General features: G+C 49.2%; 1 protein-coding gene across 6 annotated transcripts in view; it reads left to right on the top strand.

The window, feature by feature from the left end:
- Positions 1–19,307, top strand: part of LARGE2 (LARGE xylosyl- and glucuronyltransferase 2) — a 207,194-nt gene that overhangs the window by 110,147 nt on the left and 77,740 nt on the right. For all 6 annotated transcript variants that reach the window (XR_011201291.1, XM_069221741.1, XM_069221740.1 and 3 more), the window contains one exon: positions 9,070–9,233. Coding sequence is in view for 5 of the 6 variants with exons in the window: in XM_069221741.1 (XP_069077842.1) it covers positions 9,134–9,233 (100 nt within the window). In the remaining variant the exon portion in view is untranslated. The remainder of the gene's footprint in view (positions 1–9,069; positions 9,234–19,307) is intronic.

Genomic DNA, 19,307 nt, shown 5'->3' with positions numbered 1-19,307 from the left:
GACAGCGCTTCAGCAATTATGCCGCTGCCTGCACCGTGACCTAGACACACCGCACGTCGCACCGCCCTGCTTCTCACCACAGCCCTGGTATCACTGACACCACAGGACGTCGTCAAAGAGCCGCTGCTTGCACCGTGACCTGTAAGTACCGCACGTTGCATCGTCCCGCTTCGCACCGCAGACCCGCGATACTGCAGCTGGCCTGAACTGTTAGATTTGTTGTTCACGATGCCGTGATAGCTCCAGACAGAACTATCGACTTCAAGGAACTGTATTTTTAAGTTAATTCTTGCAAAATTCAGACCTTTATTACTGTATGTTGGATTTTTCTTGTTTTGGTCTTGTTTTACACAGATAAATATTGGCTATTTTTCTAAACCTGGTGGGGTGTCCTTTTGTAGTGTTTTCACTTGTTACTGTGTGTTATGTGCAAATGCTTTACACATTTCTTCTGACATAAGCCTGACTGCTCGGGCCAACCTACCAAATGGGTGAGCAGGGGTTATCTGAGTGGGTATCTCCCTTATCCTGACTAAGGGTCCCTACTTGGACAGGGTGCAAACTGACTGCCAACTAGAGACCCCATTTGTAGCAGAGACCATAAAAAGAGTGAATCTGTTCCTGTGCTGCTTGTGTTCCGGTTCAGGGAGGACCTTGTTTGGCAGTTCGGGCTGGACTGTTCCCTTTGGAGCAGGGTCAAGACTGGTTTGCATACAGCTGGGCCCAGACTGAGGTGGGATGCGGCCCGAGTGATTACCAATGGCTGAGATGAATTCAAGCATTCCACCCATCACTGCTTTGTATACTTATTGGCTCTGTAAGTGAAGCAGCTGTTCTTGAAGATGGTGCTTGCCAGCAGCGAGAGCCAGTGCGGAGTTCCTTCCTCCTGCACCAGTATCACACGCCTCGGCGGTGCAGAGACCCTTGGACACAGACCAGGTTGGAGATCAGTGTACTGGGCTCCGTGGCTGAAGTCGTGTAGATGTATCCGGCGTCCGCCGACCGGCTTCTTTCGTGCTCTAGGGTCTTGTGGTGTCTAGCGCTTCAGTCCAGCCCCGGAGTTCATTATCACAGACTCAAGCCCTGCTTCAGGGTTCTGTGTGTCACAGGATTGCCAGAAGCAGGGATCTCTAACCTTTTCTGTAGCGAGAGCTACTTCTTATCACTGAAAATCATTGAGCTACAGAAGGCTCAACAACTCTTGCATTATTACCAGACAGCCACACCCAGCTTTGTCGACTTTAAGGCTAATGCCCATAGAGCCAGAGACCGTGGTTTGAACAAAATACTTTGACTTGTGGCGGTATGACAGGGCTGCAGTGTGTGTCGGTGAGAGTGTGGTCTTTAGGGATGTATGAACGTGTGTGTATATGAATGAGAACATATGAGTGTATGAATGAGAACATATGTGTATGGGTAACCGAGAGCCGTCATCGTATCTACTTGTGGCACAGGACATACCTTTCGCCATATGTGGCACTGTTACATGTATAACAGAAACATGTAACCATTTCTTTTAAATGGGAGAAATTTAAAGTATAAAAATGTTCATAATGTGGAACTTTATTCTCCACTATAAATTTCTCCCATTCAAAAAACATGACTGTTTTTTAGTTATAAATATGGCACAGTGTTCTAATGGCCTCTGGGAGCGAGAGACCTGCTGTTTGTAAATGCAACACTTTGAAAAGAGATTGAGAAAATGAAAAGTTAACTCAATTGAAAGCTAACTTTTAATTTTACTTTTCTCCGATTGAAAAGCATTGAGAAACATCATTTTGTTTTCACCCTCCAATATTGAGTTTACAAGCACTTTTATTTGAGTTAGATCCCTCGGTGCTTCTGTTCTTCACCTCTGTGCCCAGGGTCATAGATCTGGCTCCTGTACCGCTCAGTACCAGGCCCTGCTATCTGCAGCCTGAAGATAATCATATAAAATACACACAGCCTTCACTTTCAAAAGGAAAAATGTGACCCTGTGCTTACCTAAAAATGAATTTCAGGCAGTGAGCTACTCAGAAGGGGTCTGGGAGCTACTGGTACCTGGAGTGACTTGTTGGAGACACCTGGTGTGGAGCAACCCACCGTGGCCTTGGCTGTGCTCTTTGGGTGGCCATGGCTACAGCCTTCCTGTGGCCCTGGCTGTGTTCCTTAGGCAACCTTGGTTGTAGTCCTTAGAGGGCCTGGCTGTGGTACTTCCTGTGCTTCTGGCTGTGGTCCCTGGGTGACCTTGGGTGTGTTCCTTAGGGGGCCTGGCAATGGTCTCCCGTGGCCTTGTAGTGGTCCTTGAGTGACACTGCATATGGTCCTCCTGTGGCCCTGGTTGTGGTACCTTGGTGGCCATGGCTACGGTCCTCCTGTGGCCCTAGCTGTGGTGCCTCGGTTGCCATAGCTACGTTCCTCTTGTGGCCCTAGCTGTGGTGTCTAGGTGGCCATGGCTACGGTCCTTCTGTGACCCTGGCTGTGATCCTTCTTGGCCATGGCTATGGCTCTCCCTGTGGCCCTGGCTGTGGTCCTCCAGTGGCCCTGGCTGTGGTCCTCCACTGGCACTGGCGGTGGTTCTTAGGTGATCTTGGATGTGGTACGGTCCTATCGTGACCCTATCTGTGGTACCTAGGTGGCCATGGCTACGGTCCTCCTGTGACCCTGGCTGTGATCCTTCTTGGCCATGACTTTGGCTCTGCCTGTGGTCCTCCAGAGGCCCTGGCTGTGGTTCTTAGGTGACCTTGGGTGTGGTACGGTCCTCCCGTGACCCTGTCTGTGGTACCTAGGTGACCATGGCTACGGTTCTCCCGTGGCCCTAGCTGTAGTACCTAGGTGGCCATGGCTACGGTCTTCCCGTGGCCCTAGCTGTGGTACCTAGGTGGCCCTGGCTGTGGTACGGCCCTCCCGTGGCCCTGGCTGTGGTACGGCCCTCCCGTGGCCCTGGCTGTGGTACGGCCCTCCCGTGGCCCTGGCTGTGGTACGGCCCTCCCGTGGTCCTGGCTGTGGTACCTATGTGGTTCTGGCTGTGGTACGGCCCTCCCGTGGCCCTGGTTGAGGTACCTAGGTGACCCTGGCTGTGGTACCTACATGGTCCTGGCTGTGGTACGGCCCTCCCGTGGCCCTGGCTGTGGTACCTAGGTGGCCCTGGCTGTGGTACGGCCCTCCCGTGGCCCTGGCTGTGGTACCTAGGTGGTCCTGGCTGTGGTACGGTCTTCCCGTGGCTCTGGCTGTGGTCCCTAGGTGGCCCTGGCTGTGGTACGGCCCTCCCCTGGCCCTGACTCTGGTTCCTAGGTGGCCATGGCTAAGGTCCTCCTGTGGTCCTGGCTGTGGTTCCTATGTGGTCATGGCTGTGGTGCGGTCCTCATGTGGCCCTGGCTGTGGTACCTATGTGGTGCTGGCTGATGTACGGTCCTCCCGTGGCCCTGACTGTGGTTCCTAGGTGGCCATGGCTAAGGTCCTCCTGTGGCCCTGGCTGTGGTGCCTATGTGGTGCTGGCTGTGGTACGGTCCTCCTGTGGCCCTAGCTGTGGTACCTGGGTGGCCCTGGCAGTGGTACAGCCCTCCCGTGGCCCTGGCAGTGGTACGGCCCTCCCGTGGCCCTGGCTGTGGTACCTATGTGGTCCTGGCTGTGGTACGGCCCTCCCGTGGCCCTGGTTGAGGTACCTAGGTGGCCCTGGCTGTGGTGCGGCCCTCCCGTGGCCCTGGCTGTGGTACCTACGTGGTCCTGGCTGTGGTACAGCCCTCCCGTGGCCCTGGCTGTGGTACCTACGTGGTCCTGGCTGTGGTACGGCCCTCCCGTGGCCCTGGCTGTGGTACCTAGGTGGTCCTGGCTGATGTACGGTTCTCCCGTGGCCCTGGCTGTGGTACGGCCCTCCCGTGGCCCTGGCTGTGGTACGGCCCTCCTGTGGCTCTGGCTATGGTCCCTAGGTGGCCCTGGCTGTGGTACGGTCTTCCCGTGGCCCTGGCTGTGGTACCTAGGTGGCCCTGGCTGTAATACGGCCCTCCGGTGGCTCTGGCTGTGGTCCCTAGGTAGCCCTGGCTGTGGTACGGCCCTCCCGTGGCCCTGGCTGTGGTACCTAGGTGGTCCTGGCTGACGTACGGTTCTCCCGTGGCCCTGGCTGTGGTACCTAGGAGGCCCTGGCTGTGGTACGGCCCTCCCGTGGCCCTGGCTGTGGTACCTAGGTGGCCCTGGCTGTAATACGGCCCTCCGGTGGCTCTGGCTGTGGTCCCTAGGTAGCCCTGGCTGTGGTACGGCCCTCCCGTGGCCCTGGCTGTGGTACGTAGGTGGTCCTGGCTGACGTACGGTTCTCCCGTGGCCCTGGCTGTGGTACCTAGGAGGCCCTGGCTGTGGTACGGCCCTCCCGTGGCTCTGGCTGTGGTCCCTAGGTGGCCTTGGCTGTGGCATGGTCTTCCCGTGGCCCTGGATGTGGTACATAGGTGGCCATGGCTAAGGCCCTCCCGTGGCCATGGCTGTGGTACGGCCCTCCCGTGGCCCTGGCTGTGGTACCTAGGTGGCCCTGGCTGTAATACGGCCCTCCGGTGGCTCTGGCTGTGGTCCCTAGGTAGCCCTGGCTGTGGTACGGCCCTCCCGTGGCCCTGGCTGTGGTACCTAGGTGGTCCTGGCTGACGTACGGTTCTCCCGTGGCCCTGGCTGTGGTCCCTAGGTGGCCTTGGCTGTGGCACGGTCTTCCCGTGGCCCTGGATGTGGTACATAGGTGGCCGTGGCTATGGTCCTCCTGTGGCACTGGTGGTAGTTTTCCAGTGGCGATGGCTCGGCTCCAGTCCCAGCTCCGAGCTCCTTTTATCGCCTCAGGAGCTGGTTTTGTCCTTGAGATTATTGACATTATTTCTTCTGTAAAACGTGCTCCCTCCGCAGCAGTCAGTGTGGGGGAGGCGGACACGCTCAGGCTTTTTATTTCGGTCTCTCGCTGGTTTCTGGTTAGCTCTTGGCAAAGTGTAATTAAATATCATGTGACCCCCCCACTCCCCTTCTCCCCCCGCCGCCCTCTCTGGCCCTGTGAAGTTCCCATGCCTTCCAGACCGCGATCTTACTGACCTCATGCTCACAGGTTCAGCTCCCGGTGGGTCTGCCCAGCCATTCATTCTCCCAAGGTCGAGTGAGTGCGTACCATTGAGCATGATCGGTATTAACATATGTTCTTTCACTGCCGCCGTGCAGTTTACAAATACTTATCTTATCAATTGATTCATGAATCGCTTCCCGATGCAGTTAGTGCGAGACCGCCCGTTGCACTCCTGGGCAGTATCTCTGAGGCCTTTCATTGGGCTCCTGGGCCTGCATTGTGTACTGGGCAGTATCTCTGAGGCCTTTCATTGGGCTCCTGGGCCTGCATTGTGTACTGGGCAGTATCTCTGAGGCCTTTCATTGGGCTCCTGGGCCTGCATTGTGTACTGGGCAGTATCTCTGAGGCCTTTCATTGGGCTCCTAGGCCTGCACTGTGTACTGGGCAGTACCTCTGGGGGCTTTCATTGGGCTCCTGGGCCTGCATTGTGTACTGGGCAGTACCTCTGGGGCCTTTCATTGGGTTCCTGGGCCTGCATTTGTGCTGAGCAGTATCTGAGGTCCCCTCGCTCCTTGCAGGTCTCAGATCACACCTCTGGTCATTGTTTACTAGCCAGTATTGGGCAGTTTCTGTGAGGCCTTTCATTAGTCTCCTGGGCCTGCAGTTTACTGGGCAGTATCTCTGGGGCCTTTCATTGGACTCCTGGGCCTGCAGGTTTACTGTATTTGTGAGGCCTGGCAATGGGGTCCTAGGGCGTACAGTGTGTATTGGGCAGTATCTGTTAGGCCTTCCATGTGGCTCCTGAGGCCTGCAGAGTGCACTGGGCAGTATCTCTAAGGAACTCTTTCTCCCTGCAGGTCTCGGATCATACCCCTGATCAGTGTTTACTGGCCAGTGTTGGGAAGTATCTGTGAGGCTTTTCATTAGGCTCCTGGGCCTGCAGTTTTCCTGGGCAGTATCTGAGGCCTTTCATTGGGGTCTTGGAGCCCGCATTGTGTACAGGGCAGTATCTCTGAGGCCTTTCATTGGGCTCCCAGGCCTCCAGTTTTTCTGGGCAGTATCCGTGAGGCCCCCTCTCTCGTTGCAAGTCTCTGATCCCACCTCTGGTCAGTTTTCACTGGCCATTACTGGGCAGTATCTCTGGGGCCTTTCATTGGGCTCCCGGGCCTGCATTTTTACTGGGCAGTACCGCTGAGGCCTTTCACTGGGCTCCCGGGCCTGCAGTCTTACTGGGTAGTATTTCTGAGGCCTTTCATTGTGGTCTTGGAGCCAGCAATGTGTACTGGGCAGTATCTGTGAGGCCTTTCATTGGGCTCCTGGGCCTGCATTTTTACTGGGCAGTATCTCTGAGGCCTTTCTTTGGGGTCTTGAAGGCCGCATTGTGTACAGGGCAGTATCTCTGAGGCTTTTCATTGAGGTCGTGGGGCCTGAAGTGTGTACTGGGCAGTATCTCTGAGGCCCCCCTCTTTCGATGCAGGTCTCAGATCACACCTCTGGTCAGTGTTTACTAGCGAGTATTGGGCAGTATCTGTGAGGCCTTTCATTGGGGTCTTGGAGCCTGCATTGTGTACTGGGCAGTATCCGTGAGGTCCCCCTCTCCCTGCAGGTCTCAGATCACACCTCTGGTCTTTGTTGACTAGCGAGTATTGGGCAGTATCTGAGAAGCCTTTCATTGGACTCCTGGGCCTGCAGTTTTACTGGGCGGTATCTCTGAGGTCTTTCACTGGGCTCCCGGGCCTGCAGTTTTACTGGGCAGTATCCGTGAGGTCCCCCTCTCCCTGCAGGTCTCAGATCACAGCTCTGGTCAGTGTTGACTAGCGAGTATTGGGCAGTATCTGAGAAGCCTTTCATTGGACTCCTGGGCCTGCAGTTTTACTGGGCAGTATCGCTGAGGCCTTTCACTGGGCTCCCGGGCCGGCAGTTTTACTGGGCAGTATCTCTGAGGCCTTTCTTTGGGGTCCTGAAGGCCGCATTGTGTACAGGGCAGTATGTCTGAGGCTTTTCATTGAGGTCGTGGGGCCTGCATTGTGTACTGGGCAGTATCCGTGAGGTCCCCCTCTCCCTGCAGGTCTCAGATCACACCTCTGGTCAGTGTTTACTAGCGAGTATTGGGCAGTATCTGAGAAGCCTTTCATTGGACTCCTGGGCCTGCAGTTTTACTGGGCAGTATCCATGAGGTCCCCCTCTCCATGCAGGTCTCAGATCACACCTCTGGTCAGTGTTGACAAGTGAGTATTGGGCAGTATCTGTGAGGCCTTTCTTTGGGGACTTGGAGGCTGCATTGTGTACTGGGCAGTATTCGTGAGCCCCCCCCCCCCCTCTCTCCCTGCAGGTCTCAGATCACACCCCTGGTCATTGTTGACTAGCGAGTATTGGGCAGTATCTGTGAGGCCTTTCTTTGGGGACTTGGAGGCTGCATTGTGTACTGGGCAGTATTCGTGAGCCCCCCCCCTCTCTCCCTGCAGGTCTCAGATCACACCCCTGGTCATTGTTGACTAGCGAGTATTGGGCAGTATCTGTGAGGCCTTTCTTTGGGGACTTGGAGGCTGCATTGTGTACTGGGCAGTATTCGTGAGCCCCCCCCCCCCCCCTCTCTCCCTGCAGGTCTCAGATCACACCCCTGGTCATTGTTGACTAGCGAGTATTGGGCAGTATCTGTGAGGCCTTTCTTTGGGGACTTGGAGGCTGCATTGTGTACTGGGCAGTATTCGTGAGGCCCCCTCTCCCTGCAGGTCTCAGATCGCACCTCTGGTCAGTGTTCACTGGCCATTACTGCGCAGTATCTCTGAGGCCTTTCACTGGGCTCCCGGGCCTGCAGTTTTACTGGGCAGTATCCGTGAGGTCCCCCTCTCCCTGCAGGTCTCAGATCGCACCTCTGGTCAGTGTTCACTGGCCATTACTGCGCAGTATCTCTGAGGCCTTTCACTGGGCTCCCGGGCTCTGCCACCATGTCCTGAGGTTTGGGGGTACGCTTTAGCACTACCTACCATGCCCTGAAGGTTCGGGGTACCCTTTAGCACTACCCACCATGTCCTGAAGGTTGGGGGTACACTTTGTTTCCACCCACATGTTCGCAGGGTTGGGGTGCACTTTGTCTCTACCCATATATACTGAAAGTTGGGGTACACAGCCTCTACCAAGTGTACTTAAGGTTGTGGGGGTTACAGTCTGGCTTCGGCCGGGCCCAGATGACCCTTGTGCTGGTGGGATAAGTAAATGCCTGAGCAACAAGCATTGGTGGAACCAAACGGTCTCACATTTATAATGAGAGCGCTGCAGTGCTGACTTAGTTATTGTTCCTTTAAAAAGTACTGTTTAAAAAAAGGTAAAAGGAAAATAATTTACAGATGCTGAAGGAAAAGCAAACAATCTTATGGTATTTCGGAACTGCGCGTTTAATTCAGTATTTTCATTATTCATAAATGTCATGGTTTATTTTCCAAATACTTTTCACTCAGGAAAATCTGAATAGAACTTAAAAAGTATCCGAATGGTAATGGGAAACACTTGCCAAGATTTTATTTGCTTCTTATGGTATTCAGTCATGTGGTCCCGTGCAATATCCCAGTGAGCAGATTATAAGCTTTCAGGGGAAGTGTCATGCCAAGTACACCTTCAGCCACAGACGCCATCTCTGATGACGTGTGGTGGTCCAGGACTTCTGTTTTTCAGTAGCCTGCCCAGTGGTGACCTGCTTTTAAAGTCATAACCCTTTATAGTTTTGCATCTGTGGTCTACTGCTTATTTCATGGTAATTATATTTATATAGCACTTAGTGCCCCTGTCAAGGCGCTGGTGTGCTTTACAGCGGGTAACACGGTACTCCAGAACCTATAAGTAGCAGTTATTATGTTATTGGGATTAGTTTCTTACCTCTAAGAACCACTGCATGCATTTACACCAGTTTGTTTGTTGAAGATTAAATAGGATATAGGTATGATGCTATGTACGCAGAACTACAACTCCCAGCATGCACTTGAACTGAAGCCAGTCTGGTGGGCTGTGTGAGTCCTCACCTTGAACCCTGCCTCTGAGTCCCCCTTCTCCATCTCTCCTTCCAGGACCTAGGATGTCTGAGGCCGCTGCGGGACTCCCCACCTGACCTGCAAGGCTGGCCTTCCCACCATGCTTTGCTCCTGGCGCGGGAAGCTGAGGTTCGTGCTGGCGACGGTGGCCTTCGTGGTCCTGCTCACCTGGCTGTACCTGTTCGCGGGAAGTCTGGAAAGTGAGTGGGGCAGGAGGGGGCGCAGTGCTGGTTATCTGGGGGGGCTAAGGATTGAAGTTCAGTCCACATGGGGTTCATTTCTAATTGCTTTCCGTTTTTACAGATTTTTTTTTTTTTTTTTTTTTGCATGTAAATACAGACATAAAGCAACGTTTTTCCTGTCTGTATTTATTTTTAAAAGTGGAAAAATACTGAAAATTGTGCTTCTAATGAGTGACTTTCCATGCTGTCTGTGGTGAATTCCAAGACAACAGATGAGCAGATAGACCACAGGAGGAGTTAAAAAACAGATTAAGATATGTTTAGATACAGGCACATGTTCAAATATATTTGCAGTAAATTGCTAATATTTACCCTTGGCTTAGCGTTTTGTTATATTTGGCTGTTGAATTTGTTTAAACGCAACAAGCATCAGAGTATGAGCGCATGTTTATCACTTAAAGGTGGAAATGTAACATTTTTGACTCCACTTAATCACAAACCACAAAATAGATATCGATAAATATTGATAAGATGGCCAAAAAAATAAATATGGTTAAATACAGACAAAAATGTTTAAAAATACCATAAAACCGGAGCCCTATTTGTAACACAGTAAGTTTTAGAAGGAATCCTCACACAAGTAGCTCATTTACCTTCTGATAGGTCAGTGGTTCCCAACCTTTTGACTTCTGTGGACCCCCCACTTAATTACCCCTACTGAATCATTATTGAAATTCAGGAACCCCCACCGGAAGCCGGGCGCCCCAGCCTAAGCTTTTTCCATAATTTGAATTGCAAAAATTCACAAACCAATATAAAAAAGAAACAACAAAATTGTAATTTTATTGGGAAGGTTGGAGTTTCTCTTCAGTCTAATTCCCCTCCTCGTCCATACTTTATTCTGTTTGATGCACGTGCTCTGCCCCCATGAATCAATCTGAGGATACTCATTTGATTTTTAGCCTCCAATTTCAAATTCCTTCACATTAACAGAACATTTTAAAAATTTCAGTTGTACATTTTGCTTCTTTATTTATATCTAGTTTATTAATCAGTTAATATTTAATTTTCTGAACAGTCAGGGACCCTCTGAGTAGACTTGGCGGATCCCCAGGGGTCCCTAGACCCCAGGTTAAGAACCACTTGAATATGTCATAGATTGAACTCTCCCGGGCATTTCTCAGATATAGATTGTAGGGGAAAAAATGCAGATTTCAGAAAGAGATTAAAAGGTTGCAGCCAGCGCATGTTAATGTCTCAGGAAAATGCAGAAGTTAAAAACGTATTTTTTGCCTCTGCCTTTGTGACTCATACATGGAGATACCTCATCCTTTGGGGTAACACCGAACCCAATCTTGACTGCAACACGCCCCTTCCCCACTCTCATCCTATGCCAGGGTTACCCGCCGTACCACCTCACAAGCACCCTTGTACCACTCCATCTTCTTACGTCATCAGTTATGCCTTCTGATACTCTCTCCCAACTCCTTAAAGTATAGTATTGCCCCAAGCTTAACACTAGTGCGTACCCCAACCCTGACCGTAACACCTCCCCTTACACCACCCCAGTATCCGTGCCTGATATCATCCCTACTCACACACAGCCTCCGCTCTGGGGCATCCGTGACGTCCGGGCAGCATCCATGCCTGATATCATCCCTACTCTCAGCTCTGGGGCAGCCGTGACGTCCGGGCAGCATCCCTGTGCCTAATATCATCCTTACTCTCCGCTCTGGGGCAGCCAGTGACGTCCGGGCAGCATCCATGCCTGATATCACTACTCTCAGCTCTGGGTTCTGTGGGGAGCTGGAGAGGTCAGGGCAGTATCCATGCCCGATGTCATCCTTACCCAGTCTATGCTCTGGGTTCTCTGTGGCAGCTGGAGAGATCAGGGCAGCATCCGTGCCTGATATTATCATCCCTACTCAGTATCAGCTCTGGGGCAGCCGGGGACGTATCTGTGCCTGATATTAGCATCCCTACTCACAGCCTCCGCTCTGGGTTCTATGGAGCAGGTATAGAGGTCCGGGCAGTATCCGTGCCTGATATTAACATCCCTACTCAGTCTCAGCTCTGGGTTATCTGGGGTGGCTTTGGAGCGCGGGGGTAGTATCTGTCCCTGATATTATCATCCCTACTCAGTCTCAGCCCCGTGTTCTGTCCCCTATGGTACCTCTTGCCCAGCAGTCACGAGTTGGTCTGGCTGAGGGTTACGGGCAGTACTTAAAATGGAAGTATAGTGCAAGTACTCATAGAGTACCATTTGCTCCTGAGAAGTACTGATACCCATTAAATGTATTGTAGGAGTGCTGAGAAGTGAGGGTACTCTCCATTTCAAACTGAAGAAGTGCGGGTACTCCGTACCGGACAGTACCTGCTCATTTAAAGCCCTCGTGACGCGGCTGGATTCGGGTTATATTTCATGTCTTTTGACTGACAGTTCATCAGTTGCTGTTAACCTTTGCTGGAGGTTCTCCCTATGTTGCACTGTGCTTTAAGATTCCTTACATCTGTTCTTTCAGGGTGGTTTTAGGTTGCGTCACCCGTATGAATGAATCTGTACATATATCCTAGCGTTGAGGATATAAGCGCACCCCAAGATGCTGTCCCTCGTCTCATTGTCCTTACCGCTGCTTTAAGGGAGAGGGGTTTGTTGTATTCATATTGCGTTGAAAGTGGATTCATGTGCACCACAAAGTCCTTTTCCCCACTTCTGGGCAACCTTTGTTCTTAAGAGCGGTTGCACCTTCGGGGTCTTGATCTTCACCAAGGTGTTCAGGAATAAATGTGTCTATTCCTTTTATCCTTCTGTATAAGAATGTTTTAGGAATTGACATCACTTTCAATTTCCTCATAAGATTCATTTTAAGACAGTAAATCTAAGGATAACCCTTAGGCCTAGTGGTCATTCTGAATATCTAGGATGGACCAGGCCCTGGGCTGACCCTTGTTCTCTAATGGGGTCAGACCAATCCCGTGAAGCCTTGTAAACATTTACAGGGGCTTGGACCTTTGTGGGTTCCTCAGAGCTCAGGGGTTAGAATCTGATCACATATAACATATTGGGGTTCTTTTGTGGCACAGGGATCCCGGCAGCCTACTTTCCTGGGGGTTGGGGCTAATTGGGAAATCTCAAGGGCCAATAATTCTGCTACCACCAATCGGAATCATAGTTATTTCCTTAATCGGTCGCTGCTGGCCCCGGGCACACATTAGGGGGGAATGTAAGGCTCCAAGCACAGGATAGGACCAGGGTGCCAGTAGTGAGTCCCTGAATCCTGTAGTTCTATCATCCTGCGCACGCCTGAGTGGATCTTACATACCTCACTAAATTGATAGCCCGAGGAACCTTAATGGCTCCGGCGGTGGTCCAACGCTTGACATCCAGTCGGACAGGGTAGGTAAGTGTTTTTGTCCTACCAAGAGCAAGTTACCCTAAGGAGGGTTTGGAGAAAGGGGTGTTTATAGGTGCCATAGTGGCCACTCTGGAGTTGTTCACCTGCACTTTTTAGGTCCGTGCTAAGGTTCACTTTGGGTCCCGGGAACCGCTCCAGGCATATCTCTGGCACATCATCCTGTTGGTCTGTGGAGACAGGGCAGCCAGGCTCTTCCTGCTCAGGTGCTCCTGGCCCAATAGGCAGAACCTCAGCAGGCAGGGATGCAGTCCTAGGAGGCTGAGCTGGCTTCCAGGGTGTTCCCTGCTGTGGGAAGAAAGGCTGCAAGGGTTTGGTCCTAAAGTCAGCACAAGTTTAGGGCGCTGTGGTTCCAGGTAAAGGTAACGCTCGCAGTCCATCAGCCGGAGAAGCCAGAATCAGTCTCTGGTCGGGGGTCGGAGGCTTGAGGGTGTCCAGGCGGTGCTCCTCCCGTTCCTTCACCTCAGGTTCTCCCCCTCCAGCTCTCCCCCTCTGCTTGCTTTCACCCTCTCCTCTCACCTGTAGTGGTTGTCCTGTAGAGACAGTCGCAGCATGAACATTTCAGATCCTTAATTTGCTGCAGTTTGCTGTGTATCTTGTACACCTGGTTAGGATTCCTGGCTCTTTAGCGCTCAGTCCATGCTTTCTCTCTTCTACATAACATTTTCGGTGCTCTAAGAAATTACACTAAATCATGTATCTTCCTTTTTCTACTCTCCCAGATAAACTTACCCCACGTTCGTATTGTTTAAGGTTTAGATATTTTTTATTAAATAAAGCTCAGTAGAACTCAAGAAGTTACATTTAAAATAAATACATGAAATAAAACCTTGTAATACAATCCCTTTACTCAGGCTGTCAGCCTGGACCGGAAGCACATGAATGCTTCCATTGGGTGCTCCAGTTCCTGCTTGTGTAGTGTTGTGTATCGTGGTCAGGGAACACAGGAGTCCTTACAGCACTTTACAGGAGCCCCCCCGTCCTGGCTGCTTCCATCACGTCGCCCCTTCCCTCTGGTGTTCCTCACCCAACTCTTCGGGGGGATCCAGAAATCCTTTAGAGCTGTCCAGTTTTACCACCTCTCCGTCATCGACCACACCCCCCAGGCGCACCGTCCTGTGGTATCCGGTGGAGGGCCAGGATTTGAATCAGTCACAGGCCTTGTTTTCAGAAAGTTCAGTCCTTGCTTCTAAGATATCCACTGAGGTGACCACGCAAGCCTCGAATTTCTGGGTCCAGGTATCTCCTCGTCCTTCCTGTGTCTCAGTGGTCTACAGGAGGGTCTCACAACTTTGCAGATTCCTTGCCTTGTGCAGACTTCAAAGTTCTCCAGTGCCCCTTCCAGGACAGACTTGTTCCCTTCAATCTTCTGCAAGGATCTCAATGTCTACCTCGATGTACCCGTCACTCTAGATTCCCCTCCAGAGAGGCACGCCTGTATTTTTAGATCACTTTTGATCATTGTCTCGGCCATCACAAGAAATCAAGGGTTTCAGGGCAGAAAAGATTATTTCCCCAGTTCCCCTTTATTGTTTATACTCTTAAAGACTCCTCTTTATCGACAAGTTGAAGTTCTAGTCCAGGTTTCTCCAGGGAGTCGCTGGTGAGCTCCTGGTCTCTCTCCAGATACCTGTAAGTATCTCTCCTGTGTGCTGCCCAGCCTACCTTTTGCTTGGTTGAAATAATATACATGTGCCAAAATCATGTATTCAAGACAAATATTTGTGTATTTTCTGAACACATAAGCCGATGTCTGGAGAAAAAATATCTCAATTTTTAAAATATATTTAAAGCTGATTTTTGAGTGATTTATCATGTGTGAAGACTTATAACTAATATTACATTTGTGGCCGGGGCGCTGCAGCTGTGACTGTCATGTATTACTTATATGGAGGCGTTCCAAATTGGGAAAGCCCGTTTCATGATTACTGCTGGCACCCCTGCCTGATGCGCTGAGGTGATCACTGCTGGCAATCTTACATTGGGAGGCCGAGGAACCCATCAGAGAGAGGCCATCTTGGGGCAGAGCGATTTATATAATTTAAAACACGCAACTTAATTGTTTCTCACTCTCAAAAGCAAAAGGTGTCATTGTTTGTTGAAGATGTCAGTTACCTGTGCTGAGCAACTTTTGAACATTGTGCGCGCTGTTTTAAAGTATTGGATTTATGTGAAGAAACGTTCAATAATAATTTTACAAGTGTTTAGAATTCTAAAATCAGTTTTTTCAATCATGTTTGTCGAAGGGTTTTCTTAAAACCTCAGCTTTAGTTGGAAAATGTTGGGCACTCTATCATCCGTTAATATTGCCAGATTCTTTTTACTTATTTCAGAATGAAGCGTACTTTAATTTTTTTTTTTTTATATATATTCTAGGATGTTGCGCTTCCCTTATGGAAGATAGCTCTGTTTAGAGATTGAGTAGGTATTAACATACTTTATTAAGAAATTAGTAAAGTCATTGTTGGAGATTACTTTTTTTTTAGTTAAATCATTAATAAAGCTGTTGTGATTCCATTGAAGATGACACACGAGGTAGGAGGAAGTTTCACGTTTATTGCAAGTAAAATACAGAGCCACCTCCAATACGTGCTGCCGGATCTTGCCCAACCGCCGTCCTCCCAGCGCTGCTCCCGCATTCTACCCACGAGGCCCGCATTCCGCCTAAACACCCACGAGCCCTACATTCCGCGTTCCATGCACAACATACCATCTCTCCCTTTTTTTTTTTTTTTTTTACAACTTGTGTATGAACCTAACAGATAAAAGAAAAAAACCCCCAGAGAATAATACCACAAAATATCCCCAAAAGCTTGTAAGAAACAAACTTAAATATAACTCCTGAGGAAAAAAAGGAGAGAAAGACCTAAGGCTGGAAAACATTACTGATCAGGTCTTAATTTCCATGGTAAAAATCTTTCCCGAGAAGATCTGCGTGGAATTCCTTCCATACAATCTAAGGAACACTTTTTGTGTATAAAATTTATGAGAACCTTGAACATGTATCATAGGGCTTCCGCCGTAGCCCCTTCCTCCATCCTTGCTGCAGTCACTTTCATCACAAGCACTCGACGCCGAACTCACGGAAAGCTTTACTACTTTGGATAAGTTCCACCAGCAACCATCATCAACCATAATTGCATTTCCACAAACTTTTCTCACCCTGACAGGTTTTCCAAACCTAACATCGCCTTTTTTAACAGACATGTTTTTTTTAATTCGCACCAAATCTCCAGGACAAACCATACACAACTTGGTGGCTTTGATCATATCATACCTACTTTTCATGCGTTCTTGTCCTGACCTCACCTTTTCCCACTCAACTTCACTCTTCCTTTCACACAATCCTTTGCTTTTCAAAGAACTCGCTAACCAAGACGGGAACAGGACGGTGGTAGGTTTACGACCTCTTAATGCCTCAAAAGGTGACACATTGGTTAATGTATGGGGTGTGGAACGATAAACCCACAACATGGTACTGACTGCCTCAAGGATGTCATAATTATTGTGTTTAGCCCATTTTATACAATCACCAACCACTCTATTCATCCTTTCGACCAAGCCGTTAGTTTGGGGGTGATATAAAGAACTTCTCAAATGTCTGATATCAGATTGTTTCAAGAAGCCCTCCATCTCTGAATTAACAAACTGTACCCCATTGTCCGAAATTATGGTTTCTGGAAAGTTCTCTCGCATAAAGACTTCTTTAAGAAAGTTAACAGCATTGGTCGCTGATGGGACAGTGCAAAAACGAACTTCAGGCCACCTACTGTGATAATCCATGAGAACAAATGCATACCGTAAATTGTGGGGGAGAAAATTAAACGGCCCAATCATGTCTATTCCCACCTTAGACCACGGTCTTATAGGCACCTCAATAGGATGCAGAGGTGGAGTACGTACTTTCATCCCCTTTTCCGCAGAATTGCAAACGACACACCTTTTGACCAAAAAAATCAACCTCCTTATCCATAGATGGCCACCAATAACTCTCCCTTAACCTCCTTTTGGTCATAGTCGCTCCAAAGTGTCCTTCATGTGCCAAATTAATCAGACCAGAACGTATATCATGGGGAGGAATACATCTCTCACCCCTCAAAAGTATCTGATCTTCTATTGATATTTCACTCGCAACTTTACAAACTGGTTGTAATGGTAAGGGGACATTCTTTTCTCTCGGCCACCCATTGACGACAAATTCTCTAACTTGGGTCAGTATGGGATCTTTCCAAAAGGCCACCTCCCAATCAGTTTTACTATAGGCCTTGGACACAGGAAGATCCACAGTGGCAACAAAACAATCCTCTCTATCCTCTTCCGAGTCAAAATCATCCAGTCCTTCCATAGGTAATCTAGAAAGAAAATCCGCTCTCACATTGAGTTTCCCTGGCCAAAACTTAACCTCCACGTCGTACTGCAACAATTTAGTAGTAAGACGAGCAATATGTGGTGTAGTATAGTTGGTTTTATCCCCACTGAGAATGTAAAGTAACGGTTTATGATCCGTCACAATAACACATTTTCTGCCCCATATATAGCTCCTAAACTTTTCGCTTGCCCAGACACAAGCCAACAATTCTTTCTCTATTACTGAGTAGTTCAATTCAGCTTCTCTCAATACCCTAGAGGCATAACTGAATGTGGCTTCACCTTGTTCTGTGTCCTGGACTAGAACAGGACCCAAACTGTACTTACTAGCATCAACCATAATCTTACACATTAATCCTGGATCGTATGGACGTAGTGCTTTGGCATTGGTCATCTCAGATTTTACAAGCTCAAACGTGTCCTGACAATCCTTGTCCCACACAAATTCAACACTTTTCTTCAACATATTAGACAGGCATTTCATTTTGGAGGCATAATTGGGAATAAACCTGGAATAAAATTCACACAAACCTATAAAAGAGCATAGCTCGTCCTTATTCTTTGGAGGAAGACAATCGCGAACAGCATCCACCAACCCATGTCTGGGTTTGACTCCTTCCGACGAAACCACGTGTCCCAAAAAATCAATTTCTCTTTTCCAAAATTCACACTTGTCCTCTTTTACAACCACCACATGATCCTCAAAAATCTGTAATACTAGCTTAAGTACCATGTCATGTTTGGCAAAAATCAACACATCATCCTGAAACACCAGGACCCCTTCAACATCTTTCAGCAGTTGTGACATGATGCGTTGGAAAACTGAGGCAGCCGACGCTAGACCAAAAGGCATCCTATGAAATTGAAAAGACCCAAAAGGTGTGTTGAAAGCCGTATAGTGTCTAGAGTCTTCTTCAAGGACAATCTGGTGATACGCCGAAGCCAAGTCAATTTTCGAGAACCATACTGCACCACTCAGTTTCTCCAGCAACTCATTGATCCTGGGTAACGGAAAGGAGTCGACCCAAATCTCCTTGTTGAGACTTCTTAAGTCAACACACAAACGCATCTCGCCACTACTTTTGCGAGCGACAACAATTGGAGACAACCATAAACTAGATTGTGTGGAAGGAAGAGTGAAGTTGAGTGGGAAAAGGTGAGGTCAGGACAAGAACGCATGAAAAGTAGGTATGATACGATCAAAGCCACCAAGTTGTGTATGGTTTGTCCTGGAAATTTGGTGCGAATAAAAAAAATAAAAAAAACGTCTGTTAAAAAAGGCGATGTTAGGTTTGGAAAACCTGTCAGGGTGAGAAAAGTTTGTGGAAATGCAATTATGGTTGATGATGGTCGCTGGTGGAACTTATCCAAAGTAGTAAAGCTTTCCGTGAGTTCGGCGTCGAGTGCTTGTGATGAGTGACTGTAGCAAGGATGGAGGAAGGGGCTACGGCGGAAGCCCTATGATACATGTTCAAGGTTCTCATAAATTTAATACACAAAAGTCTTCCTTAGATTGTATGGAAGGAATTCCACGCAGATCTTCTCGGGAAAGATTTTTACCATGGAAATTAAGACCTGATCAGTAATGTTTTCCAGCCGTAGGTCTTTCTCTCCATTTTTTTTTTTTTTTTTTTTTTTTAATGTGTAATACACTCAAAACAGATAGTCAATGTGCTAAAAAAAAAAAATATTCCAGATGCAGCCGCAGGCACAGAAACGTGTGTTTAACAACAATAGTCTTTTTTCCTTGTCCAGGTTACTATGGTACGCGCTCGTTGCTAACGTACCAGCTGGGAAGAGCGAGGGCAGAGAGAGAGAGTGCGCACGCACACCTTGCTCGGTCTTGTGTAATGCCGCGAGGCAGCTCCAGTGTAGATCAGCGCAACCAGGCGTCGGAGGAGATCGCACAAAGTAAATTCTACCCGGAGGGCAATAAATATTAAAGCGGAGTCTCACCTTCAAAGGAGATGAAGGGTTCGTTAATGGTGCCGAGTCCGCCTCCGGAGAGCGAACTACCGCTGTGCGTAGGTTCTGAGGTGGCTCTTGAAAGATTGCTCATCGCCAGAATTAAGTTGTGATTCCATTGAAGATGACACACGAGGTAGGAGGAAGTTTCACGTTTATTGCAAGTAATAGCAGAGCCACCTCCAAAACGTGCTGCCGGATCTTGCCCAACCGCCGTCCTCCCAGCGCACCTCCCGCATTCTACCCACACGCATTCTACCCACGAGGCCCGCATTCCGCATTCCATGCCACAACAAAAGCATGAAGAACTCGGGAACCTGAGGGCTTGCAGTATAATCTTCTGGAA

Source organism: Pleurodeles waltl, chromosome 3_1 (assembly GCF_031143425.1).
Source record: "Pleurodeles waltl isolate 20211129_DDA chromosome 3_1, aPleWal1.hap1.20221129, whole genome shotgun sequence".
NCBI lineage: Eukaryota > Metazoa > Chordata > Amphibia > Caudata > Salamandridae > Pleurodeles > Pleurodeles waltl.
The sequence above is the reverse complement of the archived record's forward strand: the minus strand, read 5'-3'. Positions and strand labels throughout refer to the sequence as shown.